This window comes from Gorilla gorilla, chromosome 8 (genome assembly GCF_029281585.2).
Source record: "Gorilla gorilla gorilla isolate KB3781 chromosome 8, NHGRI_mGorGor1-v2.1_pri, whole genome shotgun sequence".
In the NCBI taxonomy this organism is placed as follows: domain Eukaryota; kingdom Metazoa; phylum Chordata; class Mammalia; order Primates; family Hominidae; genus Gorilla; species Gorilla gorilla.
Genome location: NC_073232.2, coordinates 15,196,207 through 15,216,888, shown reverse-complemented (window position 1 = coordinate 15,216,888; position 20,682 = coordinate 15,196,207). Strand labels below are relative to the sequence as shown.

The window sequence follows — 20,682 nt, the reverse complement described above, 5'->3', positions numbered from 1 at the left end:
AGAACTAATTTATTACCGTGTAAGAGAACAGCGACAGAATCTTAGCCCAGATTCTCAACTGGGCTAAGGTGTGCTTTGTAGGAGGACGTGCCCCAGAGCACCTGCTAAATACAGCTTTTCTGGATGCTGCGCCCAAATTCTCAGGCCTGCCCCGAATTGGAATACGGTTAGTGTTTTCCTCAAAAAGAATGAGCAGCCAAGTTGGTCCAGAAAGACCATGGTCCCTCCAGAAATTCCCTTCCCCATGGGCTTCACTAATATTCCTGCAGCCTGTGGTGGTTAAGCTGCCTGGGAAACAGGAAGTTTGGTCTTCACTACGTGGCCTTCACCTCGTGTTCCCTGTGTGTGTGGTACATTCTCAGCCCTGACAAGCGAGTTGATGTCTGCTCTTCATTTGACATCCAAACAGCTGAGTTAAGGCCACACTCTCCCCTCAATGGGATGAGGAAGAAATCGCTGACACCAGCTTCGGGTGCAGTGGCTCACACCTGTAATCCCAGCACTGGAGAGGCTGTGGAAGGATTGCTTGAGCCCAGGACTTCAAGACTAGCCTGGGCAACATAGTGAGGCCCCATCTCTACAAAAAATAGAAGTATTAGCTGGGCGTGATAGTATGTACCTGTAGTCTCAGCTACTCGGGAGGTTGAGGTGGGAGGATTGCTTTAGCTCAGGAGTTCGAGACCAGCCCGGGCAACATAGTGAGGCCCTATCTCTGCAAAAAATAAAAACATTAGCTGGGCATGATGGTGCACACTAAGTAATCCCAGCTATTTGGGAGGCTGAGGTGGGAGGATTGCTTGAACCCAGGAGTTGAAGGTTGCAATGAGTATAATCGTGCCACTGCACTTCAGCCTTGGGCGACCTAGCAAGACACTGTCTCAGAAAAAAAGAAAAGGAAAGAAATAGCTGACACATTGCACTCCCAAAGCCTGGCAGTTATAAAATGACAGAAGAATAATGTCGCTCAAACCTTCCCCGCTCTATCTGAGGAGCTCTGCGAAGTTGAATTAGGGAAAGAGAACAGGCCCCAGAAGGAAAACGTCTCAGCCCCTAAGGGGAGCGTTGCAGGAAGCGGCTGCCTCCACTGATGGGACTAGGGTGACAGCACCCAGAGCCTGCCCGGGGCCGTGTCCCAGTTCCCTTCCCAGGGGGAAGAAAGGGTGTCTCCAAAGCAAACGCTGTGGGCTTCCTTTTCTTTCTTCCTCCTCTCTCTATGCTTGTCATTCCTGACTAACTTCATCCATGATGCCTTCTGGGATTTAATAACTAAGTAAAGATAGTCTTGGTTGAGTTTCCTTCAAATCTCAGAACTGACAAAATATTCTCAATATGTTGTCCCAGGACCAGCTGCCTGGGACGTGCGGCAGTTCCGAGGATTACAACGTGGTTGTTAAAGGGATCTCTCTTTTTTTCTCTAATGAAACGCTCTCTGGAGCACTGGCTTTCTTCACAGCTCTCTTGGTTGTCTTGGAACTTGAAGGACCTGAGCATTCCTAGAGAATCAATTAGACGTTAGCTCTGGTAGGGTGTTGCCAAGTCTTCCAGTATTTTTTTATCCCTAATACTTAGAACAGTGGCTTGCATATAACAGGCATTCAGCAGATACTTGCTGGTACAGACAGCCTCCCCCAAGTCATATTATAAAAGCCTCACTGGAAAAACTAAGACAAGCCCCTTTGGGCTGGTCAGTAACTGAATCTGCTATAAAGTAAATTATAGAAATAAAATGTTTAGGCTGGGCGCGGTGGCTCACGCCTGTAATCCCAACACTTTGAGAGGCCGAGGTGGGCGGATCACCTCAGGTCAAGAGTTCGAAACCAGCCTGGCCAATATGGCGAAACCCTGTCTCTATGAAAAATACAAAAATTAGCTGGGTGTGGTAGTGTGCACCTGTAATTCTAGCTACCTGAGAGGCAGAGGCAGGAGAGTCGCTTGACCTCAGGAGGTGGAGGTTGCAGTGCGCCGAGACCACACCATTGCACTCCAGCCTGGGCAACAGAGCGAGACTCCGTCTCAAAAAAAAAAAAAAAAGTGTTTACAGAACACGGCTTCAGGGCACTACGGTGGGAACAGTTTCATCCCACAGGTTCGCCTGCACACATTAGAGATCATGCGTAATAGTTAAGGCGCATGAGGAAAACGAAGTGAGGATGTGGCTGGGCTGCCATCAGGCTGGAAAACGAGGTACCTGCTTCTGTACATAGGAGTGATGGTGTGCCCTGGCCAGGCCCGTGCTGGGCAGGAATATAAAGTGTTCAATATTCTGGAGAGTGGGAGGCAAGCAGTTCATGGAAATCAGAGCTTGCAGAGACTTAGTTCAGAGACTTAAGAACTCATCTACAAAGGAATGATCACAAGTCCACAGTAGTATAAATAAATGACTGAATAAGTAAATAAATGGGGAGATGGAACAGATTTTCCTTATGAAAGAATTACAAATAAGTGTAAAAGGAATAAGAAAAATTGAAACTCATGAATAAGGGCCTGGCAAGGTAGCATAAGCCTATAATCCCTGCACTTTGAGAGGCTGAGGCGGGAAGAATCACTTGAGGCCATTTCAAGACCAGCCTGGGCAAAATAGTGACACCCAACTCCACAAAAAATTTAAAAATTAAGCAGGACATGGTGGTTCACACCTGTAATCCCAGCTACTCGGGAGGCTGAGGTGGGAGGACTGCTTGAGCCCAGGTGTTAGAGGCTGCAGTGAGCTATAATTGTGCAACTGCACTCCAGCCTGGGTGACAGAGTAAGATCCCCATCTCTTAAAAAAAAAAAAAAAGAAAAGAAAGCAAAAAAAAAAAGAAAAAAAAAAGAAAACCACCATTAGAACACCACAATACAAATAATATCTGCTGCAAGGAAAATACACTAATGGATGCTAAAATTAGAAAGTGAAACATTAAGGAGAAACAGGGTATTTACATACCCTCAAGGTATCTCCTTCACTGGTGGTTTTTGTGCGTTGAGATGGGGTCTCACTATGTTGCTCAGGCTGGTCTCGGACTCCTGGGCTTAAGCGATCCTCCCACCTTGGCCTCCCAAAGCACTGGGATTACAGGCGTGAGCCATGCGACCTGGCCTGGTGGTGGTTTTAACACGTGGCCACAGATTCTTTGATACTGCTCCCTTCCGGAGGTGGAGCTCATTGCCCTCCCCTTGAAAGGGAGCTGGACTAAGTGACTCCTTCCTAAAAAATTGAAAGTTGAAGGGGAAAAATACCAGCCTGGTAAGAGTGGTTAGACACCACCTTCACCAAACATCAAAGTTAACATCCCCAGAAGGAAGTCCTGTGTGGCCATGTCCCCTCAGAGAGGATGTCATGAGAAGGGCGCTTCACCTCGGTGGGATTCTTCCCAAAATCCCTAACCAGACTCAGTCCCATCATGAGAAAACATGAGACAAACCCAAACTAAAGAACATTCTATGGCCAGGCGCGGTGGCTCACAGCTGTAATCCCAGCACTTTGGGAGGCCGAGGTGGGCGGATCATGAGGTCAGGAGTTCAAGACCAGCCTGGCCAACATGGAGAAACCCCGTCTCTACTAAAAATACAAAAAAATTAACCAGGCATGGTGGTGTGCACCTGTAATCCCAGCTACTTGGGAGGCTGAGGCAGGAGAATCACTTGAACCTGGGAGATGGAGGTTGCAGTGAGCTGAGATCATGCCATTGCACTCCAGCATGGGCAACAGAGTGAGAATCTGTCTCAAAAAAAAAAGAACATTCTACAACATACCTGACTAGTACTCTGCAAAAGCATCAAGGTAATAAAAATAAAAAGGAAAGAGTGAGAAATTGTCACAGACTGAAGGAGTCTAAGGAGATAAGGTGACACCCTGGACTCTGGATCCTGAAACAGAAAAACGGCATTAGTGGAAAAACTGGTGAGACCTGAATGAAGTCTGTAGTTTTGTTACTAGTACTGTACTAATCATGTTAACTCACAGTTTTGACAAGGGCACCATGTTGTTGTAAGATGTGTATATTACGGGCAGCTGGGTGAAACATAGACAGGAACTCTCTGTACTGTCTTTGCAACTCTTCTGTAAATCTAAAATTATTTCAGGCCAGGCGCGGTGGCTCACGTCTGTAATCCCAGCACATTGTGAGGCTGAGGCGGGCGGATCACCTGAGGTTAGAGTTCGAGATCAGCCTGGCCAACACAGTGAAACCCCATCTCTACTAAAAATGCGAAAATTATCTGGGCGTGGAGGTGGGCACCTGTAATCCCACCTACTAGGGAGGCTGAGACACAAGAATCGCTTGAACCCAGGAGGCGGAGTTTCCAGTGAGCCGAGATAGTGCCACCGCAGTCCAGCCTGGGAGACAAAGCGAGACTCCATCTCAAAAATACATATATACATACATAAAATAAAATAAATTATTTCAAAATAAAAAGTTTTCCAAAAACCATCTAGCCTAAGCCCTTTCTTGTACATGTAAGAAATCTAGGAATGCTAACTTGCAAACGTCCTGCATCCTAGCACTGAGCATGCAATAAATAGGAGCTTGGCCTATTGTTAGCAAAGCAGTAAAAGACTATTGTGAATGCAAGCAAACTTCTCAGTCTGTTTTAGGAAAGGGTGAATGTGGAAGTTGGGGATCCGAAAACATTCCCTTAAAATTATCTATGCAAATGTACCCCTTAGAAATTCTTCACTGTCAGGCACGGTGGCTCATGCCTATAATCCCACCACTTTGGGAGGCCCAGTGGGGCAGATCACTTGAGTCCAGGAGTTCGAGATCAGCCTGGCCAACATGGTGAAACCCCATCTCTACTAAAAATACAAACATTAGCCAGGCCAGGTGGCGCACACCTGAAGTCCCAGCTACTCGGGAGGCTGAGGTGGGAGAATGGCTTGAGCCCGGGAGTTCAAGGCTGCAGTGAGTCGACATCATGCCATGCACTCCAGCCTGGGCAACAGAGCAAGACCCTATCTCAAAAAAAAAATATTAGAAAGTCTTCATGTTCTCCAGGAATAGGAAATCCTCAAAGATGCTGTCTGGAAGAGGTAGGGAGGGAAAAACACATAGCCTTACAGAATGGACATCTGGTCCCCAACGTTATGTGAACATCTTGAGTTATGACCCACTCCAGAAAATCTGTTGTTCGTCCGGACACTGACAAACCTCTCCACAGCCCCACGGACAGGAAACCCTGCTTGCTAATTAATATGCGACTCAACTCCCTTTCCTGTGGTCTGCTTACTCATGCAGGAGCATCCTGGCAGTCTGTGGAGCCCTTAGGCTGTGATGTGACTAATCTGCGAGTCTAACAGACCTGGTTTATCTCAGTTATGGCTGAGCAAAATCAAGCAGCGTCCTTAAGCTCTCCTGGCTACAGTTCCATATCTGAAAGGTGGGGATAACAGCGTCTACCTTGCATTTGAAACGCCGGGCATGCATACTCAGATGAATAACTACCACAGCGGTGCTCTCTCTGTGCCAGGAACTGTCAGGCGTGTTTCATTCATATTTCATCCTCCCCAGTGGGGCAATTCTCAACCCCTAAAGTCAGAAATACCATCCGACCCAGCAATCCCATTACTGGCTCTATACCCAAAGGAATACAAGTTGTTCCACCATAAAGACATGCACGCGTATGTTCATTGCAGCACTATTCACAATAGCAAAGACATGGAATCAACCCAAATGCCCATCAATGATAGACTGGATAAAGAAAATGTGGTACATGTACACCATGGAATACTATGCAGCCATAAAAAGGAATGAGATCCTATCCTTTGCAGGGACATAGAAGGAGCTGGAGGCCATTATCCTCAGCAAACTAATGCAGGAACAGAAAACCAGATACCACATGTTCTTACATTTAAGTGGGAGCTAAATAATGAGAACACATGGACACATAGAGGGGAACACCACACACTGGGGCCTATCAGAGGGTGGTGGGTGGGAGGAGGGAGAGGATCAGGAAAAATAACTAATTGGTACTAGCTTAATGCCTGGGTGATGAGATAAATCTGTACAACCAACCCCCATGACACAAGTTTACCTATTTAACAAGCCTACACATCCTGCACATGTACCTCTGAACTTAAAATAAAAGTCAAAAAAAAAAAATTTAGTTCTCCCAACAAGCCTGAGAACTATGGCATTCCTTCACATCTTTTTTTTTTTTTTTTTTTTGAGATGGCACCTCAGCCAGGCTCGGTGGCTCACACCTGTAATCCCAGCACTTTGGGAGGCCAAGGCAGGTAGATCACCCGAGTTCAGGAGTTCAAGACCAGCCTGACCAACGTGGCAAAACGCTGTCTCTACTAAAAATATAAAACTTAGCCGGGCTTAGTGGCATGCACCTGTAATCCCAGCTACTCAGGAGGCTGAGGCGGGAGGATCACTTGAACCTGGGAGGTGGAGGTTGCAGCGAGCTGAGATTGTACCACTGCACTCCAGCCTGGGCAACAGAGCCAAACTCTGTCTCAAAAAAATAATAAAAAAATAAATAAAAATTTCTCCAAAGACATTTCTCAGGGACTGCGCCAGGGGTCCTCTTTAGTCCCAAGGGCTGAAGTGTCATATTTTGAGGTGATTCGGGTGTCTTTATGGGGGTTTTCTTTTCACCTGGTCTTAGGAGTATGTCAGAAACTGTAGGTTGAAACCAGCACCTTCACAAATTATCTAGACCATCAATGAATTGACTGGAAAGACCGGCTCACACACTGAGAACAACTGAATCCAAACCCACTTATGCTGTCTTGCAAAATATGAGCTTAAAATGAAGTTTATAAAACAGTCTTTAGCTGGGCGTGGTGGCACACGCCTGTAATCCCAGCACTTTGGGAGGTTAAGGCAGGCTGTTCACTTGAGCTCGGGAGTTCAAGACCAGCCTGGGCAACATGGCGAAACCTCATCTCGACAAAAAATACAAAAATTGGTTGGGCATGGTGGCACATGCCTGTAGTCCCAGCTACTCGGGAGGCAGAGGTGGGAGGATGACTTGAGCCCTGGAGACGGAGGTTGCAGTGAGCTGTCACACCTCTGCACTCCAGCCTGGGAGACAGAGCAAAACCCTGTCTCAAAAAACAAACTTTAGAACTCACAAGTATTGTGAAATTCAGATTTTGAAAACTCACAGAAGGCTTTGAATTTATTTTTGTTAATATAATATTTTTAATTCAAAAAAAGTTACTTTCAACGAGATGTTTGCTCACATTTCCTTTCTTCTATAAAGCCTTCCTAAGCCTCCTCTGCAAGCTGAATGAACGCCTCACTCTTCACCAGCACATCATCTGGGTCTTCTCCCCAGCACCGGTTATCCATTTAGCGACACAGCCCACTGCGGGCCAGGTCCGTATGGACGATGACGGGGCACAGGGAGCTGCCCTGCTCTCCGGGATCTTAGGCCCAGGTTCAGGAGACAGAGGGCAAGGCATTCAACACACACTGCGAAAGGTGTGCAGGGACTCGGGAGACGGGAGGCCTTTTTGGCGTAGGCTTTGATAACTGAATGGGGATGGGGAGGAAGTGTCGGGGAGAACCCCGGATAGCTGGGGAGACCTCCCAGGGGAGGGAGCGGCACTGTCGAAGGCCCTGCGGTGGGTGCACGTTGGCAAGTTCGAAGACCTGCAGGAGGCCAGTGTGGCCGGAGCTAAGGGAGTGAGAAGTGGAAGGAACCGAGCCCAGGCAGCGAATGGAAACGACTGGTGTGTACAACGTCCACCCCTCTCCGGCCCCAGCCCTCCTCTCCCCGACAGCATCCACCCGGTTACTGAATCTTCTGTATTTAGTCAGTGGCTGTGGACCTAGCCCATCTCTCAGATGAATCTCAGAGCTGGCCCAAAAGGTCAGAGCCCCTGTGGATCCCCACAGCCCGGCCGGCCCAGGACCTAGACATAGACATCCTCTTTGGGAGCAGTCTTTTAATTTTCTGGGTAGTCAGCCTGAAAGGCTAGGCCAGATTTCCGTCAACGCCACTGCTCCATCCCTGCACCTGACACATCTTCACGCCATCAAACGTGGCTCAGAGCTTGAGGAGGTGGCCTCGGGTTCCCCAGAACGCTCTGCCCCGTCACGCTGCAGCCAGATCGCAACCCTGGGAGTCATCTCGCAACGGAGGTGCCAAGTCTCTGCCGCCTGTTCTCTTCACAGCGTGGGCGGCAGGCGCGTAAGGGATGAAGGAAGACTCACTGGGGAGTCAAGGCTATTTCTGGAGCGCAGCAGTGCGGGGCTCCGGGAAAAAATCAGACCAAGCAAGACGCTGGTCACGCATACCAGCTGCAGAAGGAACCACTCCAGGGCTTCCTCCACGCATGGTGTTTGCCACGCTCCACCCTAAACCCTGCCCCATCTGCAGAGATGCAGACGCTGAGGCTGGAAGTGAAATAACCGGCTCAACCTCTGGCAGCCAATGAGCGGCAAAGAAGTCACAGAGGCTGGAGTTTTATTCCCTGTAGAAACTTGGAAGAAGCCAGGAGATGGGGAAGGGCAGGTGAAAGGAACCTAACACGAAAGATACCTTCTGTAGTGCCGCTGAGGCAAGAACTGGTGCTGTTTAAAAGGGCGCGGGGAAGGGGTACAGAAGGGAGTAAAACCGACGTGGGGCCAGGCACAGTGGCTCACGCCTGTAATCCCAGCACTTTGGGAAGCCGACGCAGGCAGATCACCTGAGGCCAGGAGTTCAAGATCAGCCTGGCCAATATGGTGAAACGCTGTCTCTAATAAAAATACAAAAATTAGCTGGGCATGGTGGTGCACACCTGTAATCCCAGCTACTCGGGAGGCTAAGGCACGAGAATTGCTTGAACCTGGTAGGAGGAGGTTGCAGTGAGCTGAGATCACGCCACTGCACTCCAGCCTGGGCGACAGAGAAACTCAGTCTCAAAAAAAAAAAAAAAAAAAGAAAAAAATTAAATTAAAAATAAAAATAAAACATGAAGCCTATCAATTAGAAGAAAAACTGAGACAGCTCATTCTCCCCAAATGCAGGCACTAGACACTCTGTACTTGAACATCCTGTTGAAAGGAAGATAATGAAGTGGTGAGTTGGCAGCTCCGTGGCGCATCTGCCGTAAACATCAATTAAAGACTTCTTTCCCCCACGAAAAGACCAGAGGTTCACTTCGTCCATGTATTTCAACCAGGTATTTTATTGGTCTGGCAACTGCAAAATATACAAATTTCTGAAAGGCATCTCCTGTTTGAAAGCTAGCATAGCTTTATATCCCAGGTCATTAATTCAGACAAATACACAGAACACAGAGAAGTCATAAGTCACACATAGGAGGCTCCCAAACCAATTAACAACGAAACCCAATCTCTACAGCTTTCTATTGTTTAGGCTCCTTATACATATTAAATAAATAAATAGCACATCTGCTATCAAAATAATAAAAAAATAAATTTCAAGTATTACAAACAAAAATATCATTGGTGTGGTTCCAAACAGTTATTCTTCTCTCCCAAAATGAAGAGCTTTGCCCGTGGTCTCAAGACAGAATAAGGAGGGGGGAAACTCACCCAAAAACAAATAGGCAAAGTTAAAAATATTGGTCCCCGTTATTTTGTGGGGTGGAGAGTTGGAAGAATCAGTAGACGCCAAAAGTTCATGACTGTAGCTCAAACCCACCCCCCCCCCCCCCGCCGCCCCCGTCCAATGTCCCCTCAAAAGGCAGGTCACTGGCTTGCAAAGTAGGCAGTGTTCTCCTTTCTGTAGTATCTCCCTCCCTGTCCAGATTCATGTTACCTCTCTCTCTAACTAGGCCCTTCCCAAACTAGAAGTCCCGTGTTAGACCAAGGCTTCTGTATTTAGGTATTGATTTTAGGTAGTCAGAGGGGAGAGGGGACCATAGCTATCAAGTCCCTATCTGTATCAAACTTCAGAGTCGATGTTCAAAGAATGAGGCCTGCGAGGGGGACACGAGAAACTATTCTCAAGAGCAAAGCAACAGCCCTTTCAGGTCAAATCGAAAAATACAACCAAGTTAAGCACAATCATGCACCCGTGCACGCCCACCCCCTACCCACGCATTCTGATGAGACTCAACATCCAGGGAGAGAGAGAAAACTGCGCGAGCCTGGAGTTGCACGGGAATGCGGACAGAGACATCCTCTCCAGCAGACGCCAGCCAAAGTGGGTGCAACGGGCGGGGAGGGCTTGAATGGTTCAGCATGAAAATCCCCCACTTGATTGTACCATACCTGAAGCACAGCCTCAGTTCCTACTCAATTCCAACCAGGAAAAAAACATGCATTCTTTAAAAGCTCTTCCCGAAAAACAAACAGCAACGGCTCTTCTGTCCACGCCCAGTTTCAGGTGTCTAAATCCCCCACCCTCACCCAGGACCTGTCCCTTGAGCTGGGAGGAGGATCTCAGGGCTCACAGCAGAAGGCAGGAAAGAAAAGTGACCTTTGGCACGAGCTTTGAGACATCCTGAAAAGGGTCATTTGGACAAACTCTGCTGCCGAGTTTCCAAATGGTTTCATCTGGGCACGAGACCCCCGGTCCCACCTACCCCAGGGTTTGAGGCAATGAGGAGAAATCAACAGGCTGAGACGACAGGTCCCATGCTTTCCATCACCACAAAAGTGTCATAGACGCCATGAAGGGAAGGCCAGGACAAAGTCCACTCTTCCGACCTTCCCAAGGCACCGGCAGAGTGCCAGGCACAAGGCAGATGCTCCAAGACAGTGTGCAGGCAGCTCTTGAAGAAGTGGCTGCGAGTGAGGCCTTGCTTGGACCACTGCCCCCACCTGGGAAGAGCAGGGACAGTAATGCAAGTGCTGGGGAAGGATGCCAGGTGTTCTGCTCCCCACCTTCAGAGGCTCCAAGCCCCCCAGGGCAAGACACCCCAACATCTACGTTCCTGAAGAGAAGGTGTGACTCTCAGGTCACACTTCTGCCATCAAAAAAGTGCAAAAGCCAGCAGCTCCAGGAAAGTGTTTCTCAGTTCCCCCCAAGTCCAGGTGGGAGGAGAGACGGGCCCTGGAGCTCCCTGGGAGCGGGAGGCCCCAGTTCTCATATTTCGGCAAAATACTTCCCTCTCTCCCCGTGCAGCCAGCCTGCCTTTGAACACTTTGGAGGCAGACCACAGGCCTGGAAGGTGTGTGGACCTGCGGGAGAGCCAGGGTGTGGACCACCCAGCCAACTTGCGTCTCAGCTCAGGGACTTCCTGCAGAAGAGGCCCCAACCCAACACCTGTCCAAGTTCGTTCCCATGAGGCGTCTTCCCAGGTCAAGATGCACCAAACAGTCACGTGGAGGTTTTACACATTCCTTAACCTTCGGCAACTAGGAGCCTGCCTCCTTTAATTTTAGGATTCTGCCACCAGTGTGGTCTTCCCAGCTCCAAACGTACCAGGAGATCACAGAAACGAAACAAAACGGCACAGTGTCCCCAGCGGCCTCTTGTCAGGACCAGCACTCATCACCCTCCCAAGGCTTTGTGAAGGTCTCTGAGGCTGGACATTCCTAGGAAACCCAGAGGGTGGAGGTGGGGGCCCCACGGCTAGAGGCAGGGCGCCAGGGACCCACGTGGCTTTCTGGTGTCTAGCGGCTGAGGGGACACAGATGGTGCCAAGCATGGTTCTCTTCGGCCAAGGCTCCCCCGCTGCTCCACCCCACCCTCTCCGGAAGAAGTCCTCAGGATACGTTTTGCCTCGGGCGGAGGGCAGGACACAAGCTAAGCTGCAGAAATGGAAATGGAATGGAACCAACACGTCTGCCTCAGTGTTTCCTGGAGGAGTCAGCGCTGCTCCGGGAGCCTTTCATGTTCTGTTTTCAGGAGAAAAGAGAGGTGGGGAGGGAGTTAGGATTTGTAGCTGGCTGAATTCTAAAGCAGAAGACCCGAGCCATGCAACGGAGAATTCTTCCCTCCCTCCATCCCAGACAAAGAACATGATCCAAGAAAGGTGCTGCCAACCTCATAGGTGGGAGAGAGCCCAGGTGGGCCTCAGAACATGACGCAAGATAACCCCAGAGTCTCAGAGAAGGGGCTGGGCACCAGGCCTGGAGCCCGCCTGGTGGGGGCCGTGTGGCTCCGGGAGGACCGTGAGCTGCGCAGCGCTGGGCACCAGTAACTACAGGAGCGTCATGCTCACGACCCCATAGAAATCCCACACACGGAGCCTCACCGGCCACAGCCAGGCAGAGGATGAGCCCAGGGCCTCCAAGGACACACAGGGCCCCTCCTCTCAACTCAGCTCAAAACAGAGCCACACTCCCAGCTCCTGCATCCAGATTCTGGGAACACAGCTTGACAGGCAGAACACAGGTGATACATGGAATGGCTGGACGTGGTGGGGAGGCCCAGGTGGGGAGCCAGGCAGAGGGGGCTGTTGCTAAAGCCCTGCCCCACTTCTGATCACAGTGGCCCTCGCAGGGAGTTCCACCCCTAAGGCACTGGCAGTACCAAACCCCCCCCGCCACCCACCCCCCCAAAAACACATGTTCCAAAATCAGCGAGGAACACAACTGACGGCAGCCACGGCACAGCAGGCCTCCTTCCGCGACCTGCTTCACCTACGCCTCAAAAAACAAGAAAACACACAATGTTTAAAACTATTCTCTCCACTCCTGAGTGTCTCCACCTGCACTGCTCTAAAGAGGGTGGGAGAGAGCCCAGGCACACAGGGCCACCGTGGCCCATGCCCACCCCACACAGAACTGGGGGTCCAAGGCTGGAGCCATCCACAGGGAGGAAAGTCACGGGGCTGGGCAGCATCAGAGCTATCGCCCAGGCGTGGGCTGGACTCAGGAACCCAGGTGATGGGTGCCCGCCGAGAGGTGATGGGTGCCCACCAGTAGGTGATAGGTGCCTGCCAGGGGACGATGGCTGCCTGCTGGGGGGTGATGGGTGCCCGCCGGGGGATGATGGAAGTGATGGGTGCCCACTGGGAGGGGTCAATTCTCTTCAGAGAGCCCTGGGTCCTCATATCTAGGGAGAGTCCCAGCCGGGCTGTGGGATCACAGAGCAGGGCTGACATTTCCCTCCACATCTGCTGGCTCCAACCTGTCCTCAACACCACCAGCCCACAGCTTCTGGCACCCACAGGTGATGGCGATGCAACAATAACAGTGGAGAGCCTGCAAGACCGGGTGATGTCCACGTCCTTCACCCAGGGGCCCCAGCTCAGGACACGTGGGGGGTGAGAGACAGACTAGAAAGGACCTCACGACAATGGTGTTGCACTTAACAACCTCGGCATGGAGACAGATGAGCCCCGCATTGCATGATGGCCAGTCTGCACACAGACCCAGATGCCGTGACGCGGTGCGGGACAGAGGGACATGCACCCAGGCATTTACCTTCCACAGTTAGTAAGGAGAAAACTTTGAGAAAATGTGACAGACAGTTCGTCTTTCAAGCAGAGTGGGGAAGAGGAAGAAACAGGTTGGAAAAGGAAAAAAAAAAGAAAATCTTTAGTAGGATTTTCTAGTGTGCATTTGAAATTTTAAAAATGAAGGTTGCATCACAAATGCCAGGTGATCTCTCGATCCCAAGCAGCCAGCACAGCCCCCAGGAAGGCACCCCAGAGCACCAGGTCCGGACAATTGCTCGTCCCCATCTTACTAGGAAACCAAGATCACAGGGGTGAAGACTCTAGGCTGGGCGTGGTGGCTCACATCTGTAATCCCAGCACTTTGGGAGGCCAAGGCGGGTGGATCACCTGAGGTCAGGAGTTTGAGACGAGCCTGGCCAACATGGCGAAACCCCATCTCTACTAAAAATACAAACATTAGCCGGGCGTGGTGGCGGGCGCCTGTAATCCCAGCTACTCGGGAGGTTGAGGCAGGAGAATCGCTTGAACCCGGGAGAAGGAGGTTGCAGTGGGCCAAGATTGCGCCATTGCACTCCAGCCTGGGCAACAAGAGCAGAATTCCGTCTCAAAAAAAAAAAAAAAAAAGACTTCAGGCCATGGCCTTGAGACCCCAGGGATTTCCCCTCCCCAAGTCTGAGTGTTCCTGCTGCCCCAGAGAAGAAATCCCTCAGGTTACAGGAGGGTATCCAAAGGCTGACCCAATGCCAGCAAGCCCGGAAGTCTCCACAGGCCCAGGGCACCAAGTTCCTCCCTGGTAAGAACAGCAGCCGTCATCCCCCACACACTTCCTAGAGGCCAGATATTGTGCTAAGTGCTGTATCTATAGTCTCATTATGACAACTTTATAAAGTTATTATCTCCATATTACAGATGAGGAAGCTGAGGTCCTAGACTTGCTTTAACTTGCCCAGAGTGCCAAGGATAGAGGCCAGGAGGAGTAGAACCAAGATGCGGGCCTGGCTTGGTCTGACTTTCATCATAAATTCTGGTCACAGAGCCCAGGTGGACTCCTAGAATCAGATGTGGCTACAATCCTAGATGTGGGGTCACGCACCCAGGATGGACGGGACAATGGGACTCCAGAGTGAAATTCCAACCTAAGTCAGGTGTGATGGGTCCATAGGATGTATTTTTGCTGAACAGGAGGGATTCTAGCAAACGCACTATTATGTTCATCTTGGAGATAGGTAAGATCAGCTTTAGCGGGTGGGGGGCTATCCCCGAATGGCTCCTCCCGGTAGAAAGATTTCTTGTCTGGCAACAGGAGGCCATGAGTCTAACGCAGGGGTCCCCAACCCCTGGGCTGTGGACCAGTACCCAGTCCATAGCCCATTCAGAGGCGGGCCACACAGCAGGAGGTGGGCGGTGGGCGGGCCAACATTACCACCTGACTCGGAGGAGCACACACGAGGGATCTAGGCTGTGCGTTCCTTCAGAGAATCTAATGCCAGACGATCTGAGGCAGAATCCCAAACCATCCCCCACCCTGCCATGGTGGGGAACATTCTCTTCCACGAAACGGGTCCCTGGTACCAGAAAGGTCGGGGACTGCTGGTCTAAAGGATCAGGACACGCCCAGATGTAAAACCTTCAGTCTCCAAGTCCAAAAAGTTTCACACAAGGAGAAGCCCAGATCCTGAAGCACTGCACGCCGGCCCCGCGCATCACAGACACTGGCCCTGAGGATGGAGGGCGTGCCCCGAGAAGCTGGAAGTTAAGGGCAGGCCCACCTTAGGTAAGCAAAGCCTGGCCGTGGGAAGCAGCTGCAAGGGAGTGGCTGTGGGGGTACACGAGGGTCCAACAGCTGCCCATGCCTTGCGGGTTGCAGGGCAGGGGCCTCGGGACAGCAGCAGGGAACGGGCACCCAGCCCACTCCCAGAAGCCGCAGAGAGGAGGCAGCCGGCTTTCTGAAGCAAGGGGCCTTTCAGGCCCCGGCTCTGCGGCTCACCTGCTGGAAGCACGGGCCAGTCACTCAGCCCCTCAACCATTAAACGGGGGACTGACTGCCCTGCCGACCTCCCAGGGTGGTCTTAAGGAACGTGGACATGGGGGACACTGGTACATCCTCTGGCCCTTCACCCCTTCGCCACCAAAATCTGAGCGCCATGCCGAACCTCCCCCATTTCCAAAACCCAGCCATTCTTTCCAGCATCTCAGGCTGCATTTCTCATCACACCTTTCCAGTTTCTACATAAAGTAGTTAAGGTAACTTAAGGAGCAAACAGGAAATTAAGGGGGGGGGGTGTGTTTTGGGGGGGGCAAGGGGATGACACTTCATGTGGCTGTCATTAAAGTTCTGCGGCAGGAAGGCCTCTGCTCCTGGTGGGGAAGGGATCCCAGAGCAGTGGGAACACAGCCCCAGCTACCCAGGGGCTGCCAGAGCTAAGGCTGAACCTGAAACTCTGCAGAGAGCTCTGGGAGGAGCAGAAGTGACCACATGGGTTAGAGATGGAGGCCGCACCCAGCCCTGGGCGTGACTATGATGCTGAGCAGGCTCCAGTCCCAAGGGTCTCCACGTGGAGCTCTTTCGGGCTGTGGGGGGTCCTCATGGGGAGGGAGAGGCTCAGAGCTCAGGCCCCACCACACTCCCACTATTCCCCATAGGTTTGGTTTACAGATTAGGCCCTGAGTAAGTTTTCCTTCCAAAACAAAGGACACTCCTGGGGCAGGAGGGGGCTTTAAGGCTAATGGCACCTGGCACAGGTGCAGCTCGCCACCAAGATCTGATTCTGAGAAGGAAATGTGGATTTATGCCGAGCCCTAAACCACGGCCATTACAAACCACGACCTGCAGCCCTGAGAGGGTAGGGGAGAGGCCAGCTGTCGTGCGGCGGTGTCGGAACACACCCAACAGTAGTGCAGCCACCATGACCGCCTGCACGCTTTTCCAAAAACATTCAGGAATCTCTCCTCCCTACTCCTACGCCCATCTCCTCCTTCCCCCACGGAAGACCTCAGATCACAAAACTGCTCTCATCCTCAATATTTTAACAGGCAGGAGGCCAAATGAGCAAGCAGGAAGAAAGCAGTGCAAGCAGCAGCAATGATCGGAGAGATACTTACAGACAGGCTTGCCCTAGCAAAGGCTGCGGAGGAGAAGCAGAGAGAGAAGTCAGTCAGGAGGCAGGGCGCAATCTGCAGGGACGAAGCCCTGCAAAACCCCACGCCGGCCTAGCCAGCAGCTTCAGATGTCCCTAAGAACCTGGCCACCCTGAAGGACTGTCCTCCCAACGCCAGGGGCAGCTCTGAAGCGGACAGGAGGATGCAGCCCCTGCCACTGCGTCCTCCACGACGGAGGTCTGTGCAGCTCAGCATATCAACCCCCTTCCCCAGCCTGGTCCCCCCAAGCATCAAAGCAGCGGCCTCTGAACTTCCAAATACAAGCGCACATTTCCATCAGAACGGATGCCACAGGGACACCATTTCAGTTCTGCTGGCTTTTCATAAAAACCCTCAGATCTGAGACCTGCAAGGGAATATGTACGAGAGCTCTCCCAGTCCTGCTCCTATCATGTGCAAAGCTGAGGAGACTGAGGGCCTGGGAGGGGAAGGAATCTGGGCGATTAAATTGCTGCACTCATGTTAGTGTGGAGCTACCACCAAAGCCAGGCCTCCAGGCTTCCGCTAATCACAGCCACCTCACCGTGTCTACGCGTCCCCACCACATGCCCGACACTGGGCCTGATGCAGGGCATGAATCCCCTCATCTGATCTGACTTCTGCACTGCCATTATTCCCCCATGGCCTGGATGAAAAAACTGAGGCCTGGAGAGGTTAAGTGACCTGTGGAGGCTGCAGCATCTCCCAGGTCACATTCCAGACATCACGAGGTCTAAGGAAGTCTCGGAAAAGGCGGGAAGAGGTGGCAGGCTGAAAAGGATGCTCAGAGCCAGCACCAGCATCCGGCCCATCAACAAACCTGACCAGAAGCTGCACTGAGCTGATTTGTGGGGGCAGGCCTGGAGGGTGGAGGTAGGGCAGACCCTTGGGTGGTACCTGAATTTGAGCACAGAAATTCCTACATCTCACATATTTGCAAGGGTTCCAGGCTGTAAAGGAAAACACCAGTTTTCTGAAAACAAACAGTTTTCTGAAAACAAATCTTAATGTCTGACAACCAAAATCTTCCAGCCTGTAACCTTCGAAATTAATGAAATAAGTGAAATCGGGTTGGGTTTTTTTTTCTTTTTTTGAGACGGAGTCTCCCTCTGTCGCCCAGGCTGGAGTGCAGTGGCACCATCTCGGCTCACTGCAACCTCCGCCTCCTGGGTTCAAGCAATTCTCCTGCCTCAGCCTCCTGAGAAGCTGGGATTACAGGCGCCTGCCTCCACACCTGGCTAATTTCTGTATTTTTAGTAAAAACAGGGTTTCGCCATGTTGGCCAGGCTGGTCTGGAACTCCTGTCCTCAGGTGATCCGCCCACCTCGGCCTCCCAAAGCGCTGGGATTACAGGCGTGAGCCACCGCGCCTGGCCTTGTTTATTAGGTTTTTTACTACCTGCTGGGATAACCATGTTATTTATGTGAGAAAGTAGCCACTTTCTTTGTTTTAGAAATAACCATTCACGAACGTGAACGGGTCTTGGACATCTCACTCTTCCTTCTGCACTGCCTGCTTCTGCCCTGTAAAGACCCCATCCTCAGAAAGGAGGCGATCGCAGTCACGGTTGTCACCAGCAAGGAAAGCCCCCAGGATCTCAACTTCGGAGGGTGCTTCCTAAGTTCTCCCTCAACACGTGATTGTGTGCACATGCCCCCACAACACACGTGCACAGACACCTACAACATACACACGCGCACCCACACGCACCCACGCACGCATTCTTGCAAACACACGCACACGCAATCCCAGATCTGCGGCATCACGCCCGGCATGCGTCCCCCAGGCAGGAAGGAAAGGGGAGTGCACTGACTTGTCCAGGCAGCTGCGTGGGCACCTCCGGGGGCAGGCAGCTGGGCAGGGCGGCCGAGGTGGAGGCCACATGCTCCTCAAAGCTGTTGATGCGAGGCTTTTTGGTGGGTTCGGGGCTGGCTAGCGGGGTGACACTATTGCGTCTCATGAGCGGGTTAGGTCCCTTCTTTGCATCCTAAGCAAGACAAAGACAAAAGAGAGAAAGGCGACAGTTACAAAGAAGGGGAGGAAAATTAGCCCCAAAAAAGTTTCTCTGCTCCTGGATTTTAGGGAGGCAAAAAGATGGACCGAGGGGAGTGGCCGGGACCACGGGCCAGGGACCATGGGCTGCTGAGTGTGCGGTGACTCCCAGGCAGCAAGAATGGGGGCAGTTCCCTCCCATGCCCCCTTCCTCGGATGGTACCAAAGGATTCCCCACACAGACAAACACGATGCTTGCAAAGCAAGGAGGGAAAGAATGATAATCACAGCAGAGCGTGAGGTCGGAGAAAAGAGCTTTGCTTCCAGCCTCTCTTGAGAGCTGAGGAGGGGCATTAGGAGGGAGAGGCTTGGCCTGAGGCTCCAGGCTGGGGAGGGGAAGGCAACTGTGCTGACTCCCTTCCGCTGACCCCTGAGGCAGGATCTGAAGAGCCATCTGTACTACACAAAGGGCACCCTGGCTTAGGATGGGGCACAGAGGCTGCAAAACCAGCCTGGAGACCAAAGGGGCAGAAAATGTGCAGCAGGAAGCAGGTTCTGCGGCCAGGACCAGACACAGCCGTCCCATGAGAGGGACAGCGTGATGGGGTGTGGGCCTCCAGCCTCAGAATCGGGGTCTGTCTCCATCATGGCCCTGCCCCCATTCCCTGCAGGGAAGAGCTCCAGGACCGGCTCAGGCCCAATCCCATAGCAGGGGCAGTGGCTCCCTGACCAGGGCTGTTGTCATATAGCCATATGACCAAGGCGGCCAAGGGACCCCAGCCTCTCTCAGGTCAGCCCACCAGCCAGGCAACTGCCAGCGACTGGGGCGAACACCTCATCCCTTCATGCCAAAATCCGAAGGCCAAGCTTCCTGGGACTAGACAGTCACCTGTTTCGGGAACACCATGACAGAAAGTCACGCTCGGTCTAAGAGAAAGGTCTGACTAGTACTAGCACAGTGTTGTACTTTTGGCAGCCTGTACACGGTGAATTCAAACTCACTTTCACAATACGCGTCCACCTGAGCAGAGGCCCACTCTACTCAGTCAGAGGCAGCCTGGCCCACCTCCAAATGTCAGGCCTCCCCCCAAGGTAGAGAGCAGCTGCACGGCCAGGCCTCGAGGTCTCCTGAAGCACCTCCCCACCCGCCACCCCCCAGGCTTCTGCTCTCCACGCCTCCCCTCTTTCAACACCGTGTTCTTGGTGGTTCTGAGCCTAACCACATGCACATGGCGGCGCTGACCTGCTGATCCTGTTTGAAACAGTAACTCTGGAAACTGAAAGCACTGGTTTTAGCTGCCAGAAAGGAAAGGCAACAAGAACTGTGCCATGCTGATGTTAAAGAGAAGAGACGCTGGGCACAACGGCTCACACCTTTATCCCAGCACTTTGGGAGACTAAGGCAGGAGGATCACTTGAGCCCAGGAGTTCAAGACCAGCCTGGGCAACACAGTGAGACCCCATTCTCTAAAAAAATGAATAAATTAAAATTAGCTGGGCATGGTGGTGCGCACCTGTAGTCTCAGCTACGCGGGAGGCTGAGGCGGGAGGATCACTTGAACCCAGGAGGTTGAGGCTGCAGTGAGCCATGATTGCGCCACCGCACTCCAGCCTGGGGAACAGACTGAGACCCTGTCTCAAATAAAAAAAAAAAGAGAGAATGTATCTTTCTCACTAATATTCATATCTCGAGCTCAGCAGAAATGGGAGGAAGAGGACACAGGAAGAAAGAAAATGAGAAGGCCCCAGAAGCCACAGAACAGACGGGCAGGAACAAAGAGGTGCTGAGGAAGGCAGCCAGCAGGCCCATGGCCCCAGACAGGCCAGCACCTGCAGGCAAGCGGCCCGGGGCCTCCTGAGCGCCCATCACCCACCAGGGCTATCGTGTGATGATGGCCAGGATGAGGCTTGGGGCCTCCACTCACCTCTGACCTCTCCCGGTGCGTGCAGACAGACTCCACGTTCAGGTAGATGGATTCCACACGGCAGCCTGGAGGGTGTGGGAAGGGGGCAGAGGAAGCTGCTGTTAAAGGGACAGCACCGCTTACAGCCCACGGCCACAAGAAGCTACTGTGGCCACCTTCAGGGGGACAGGCTTGGCAGGGGTTGCTACTCACCATAAGCGACAGGCGTCAGTTTCAGGACGGTGTGAAGAGGGCATTTCAGGTAGGGCATCTCCTCTGAAATTGAAATTGTACACCCACAGTTAGAAATGAGACACGGCCAGGCGTGGTGGCTCACGCCTGTAATCCCAGCACTTTGGGAGGCCGAGGCAGGTGGATCACCTGAGGTCAGGAGTTCAAGACCAGCCTGAC

The 20,682-nt window shown here is 52.0% G+C and overlaps 1 protein-coding gene across 6 annotated transcripts in view; it reads right to left on the bottom strand.

Moving 5' to 3' along the window:
- Window positions 1-9,086: 9,086 nt before the first annotated feature.
- Window positions 9,087-20,682, bottom strand: part of PFKFB3 (6-phosphofructo-2-kinase/fructose-2,6-biphosphatase 3) — an 88,732-nt gene continuing 77,136 nt past the window's right edge. For 2 of the 6 annotated variants that reach the window (XM_019034837.4, XM_019034835.4), the window contains exons 12-17: window positions 20,485-20,547; window positions 20,293-20,357; window positions 18,189-18,362; window positions 16,340-16,362; window positions 13,263-13,314; window positions 9,087-11,729 (exon numbers count right to left, since the gene is read on the bottom strand). In XM_019034837.4, the coding sequence (XP_018890382.1) occupies window positions 13,272-13,314; window positions 16,340-16,362; window positions 18,189-18,362; window positions 20,293-20,357; window positions 20,485-20,547 (368 nt within the window). In that variant the 3' untranslated portion in view covers window positions 9,087-11,729; window positions 13,263-13,271. The remainder of the gene's footprint in view (window positions 11,730-13,262; window positions 13,315-16,339; window positions 16,363-18,188; window positions 18,363-20,292; window positions 20,358-20,484; window positions 20,548-20,682) is intronic. The other 4 variants (XM_019034838.4, XM_019034836.4, XM_004049029.5 and 1 more) reach the window with 2 other exon arrangements.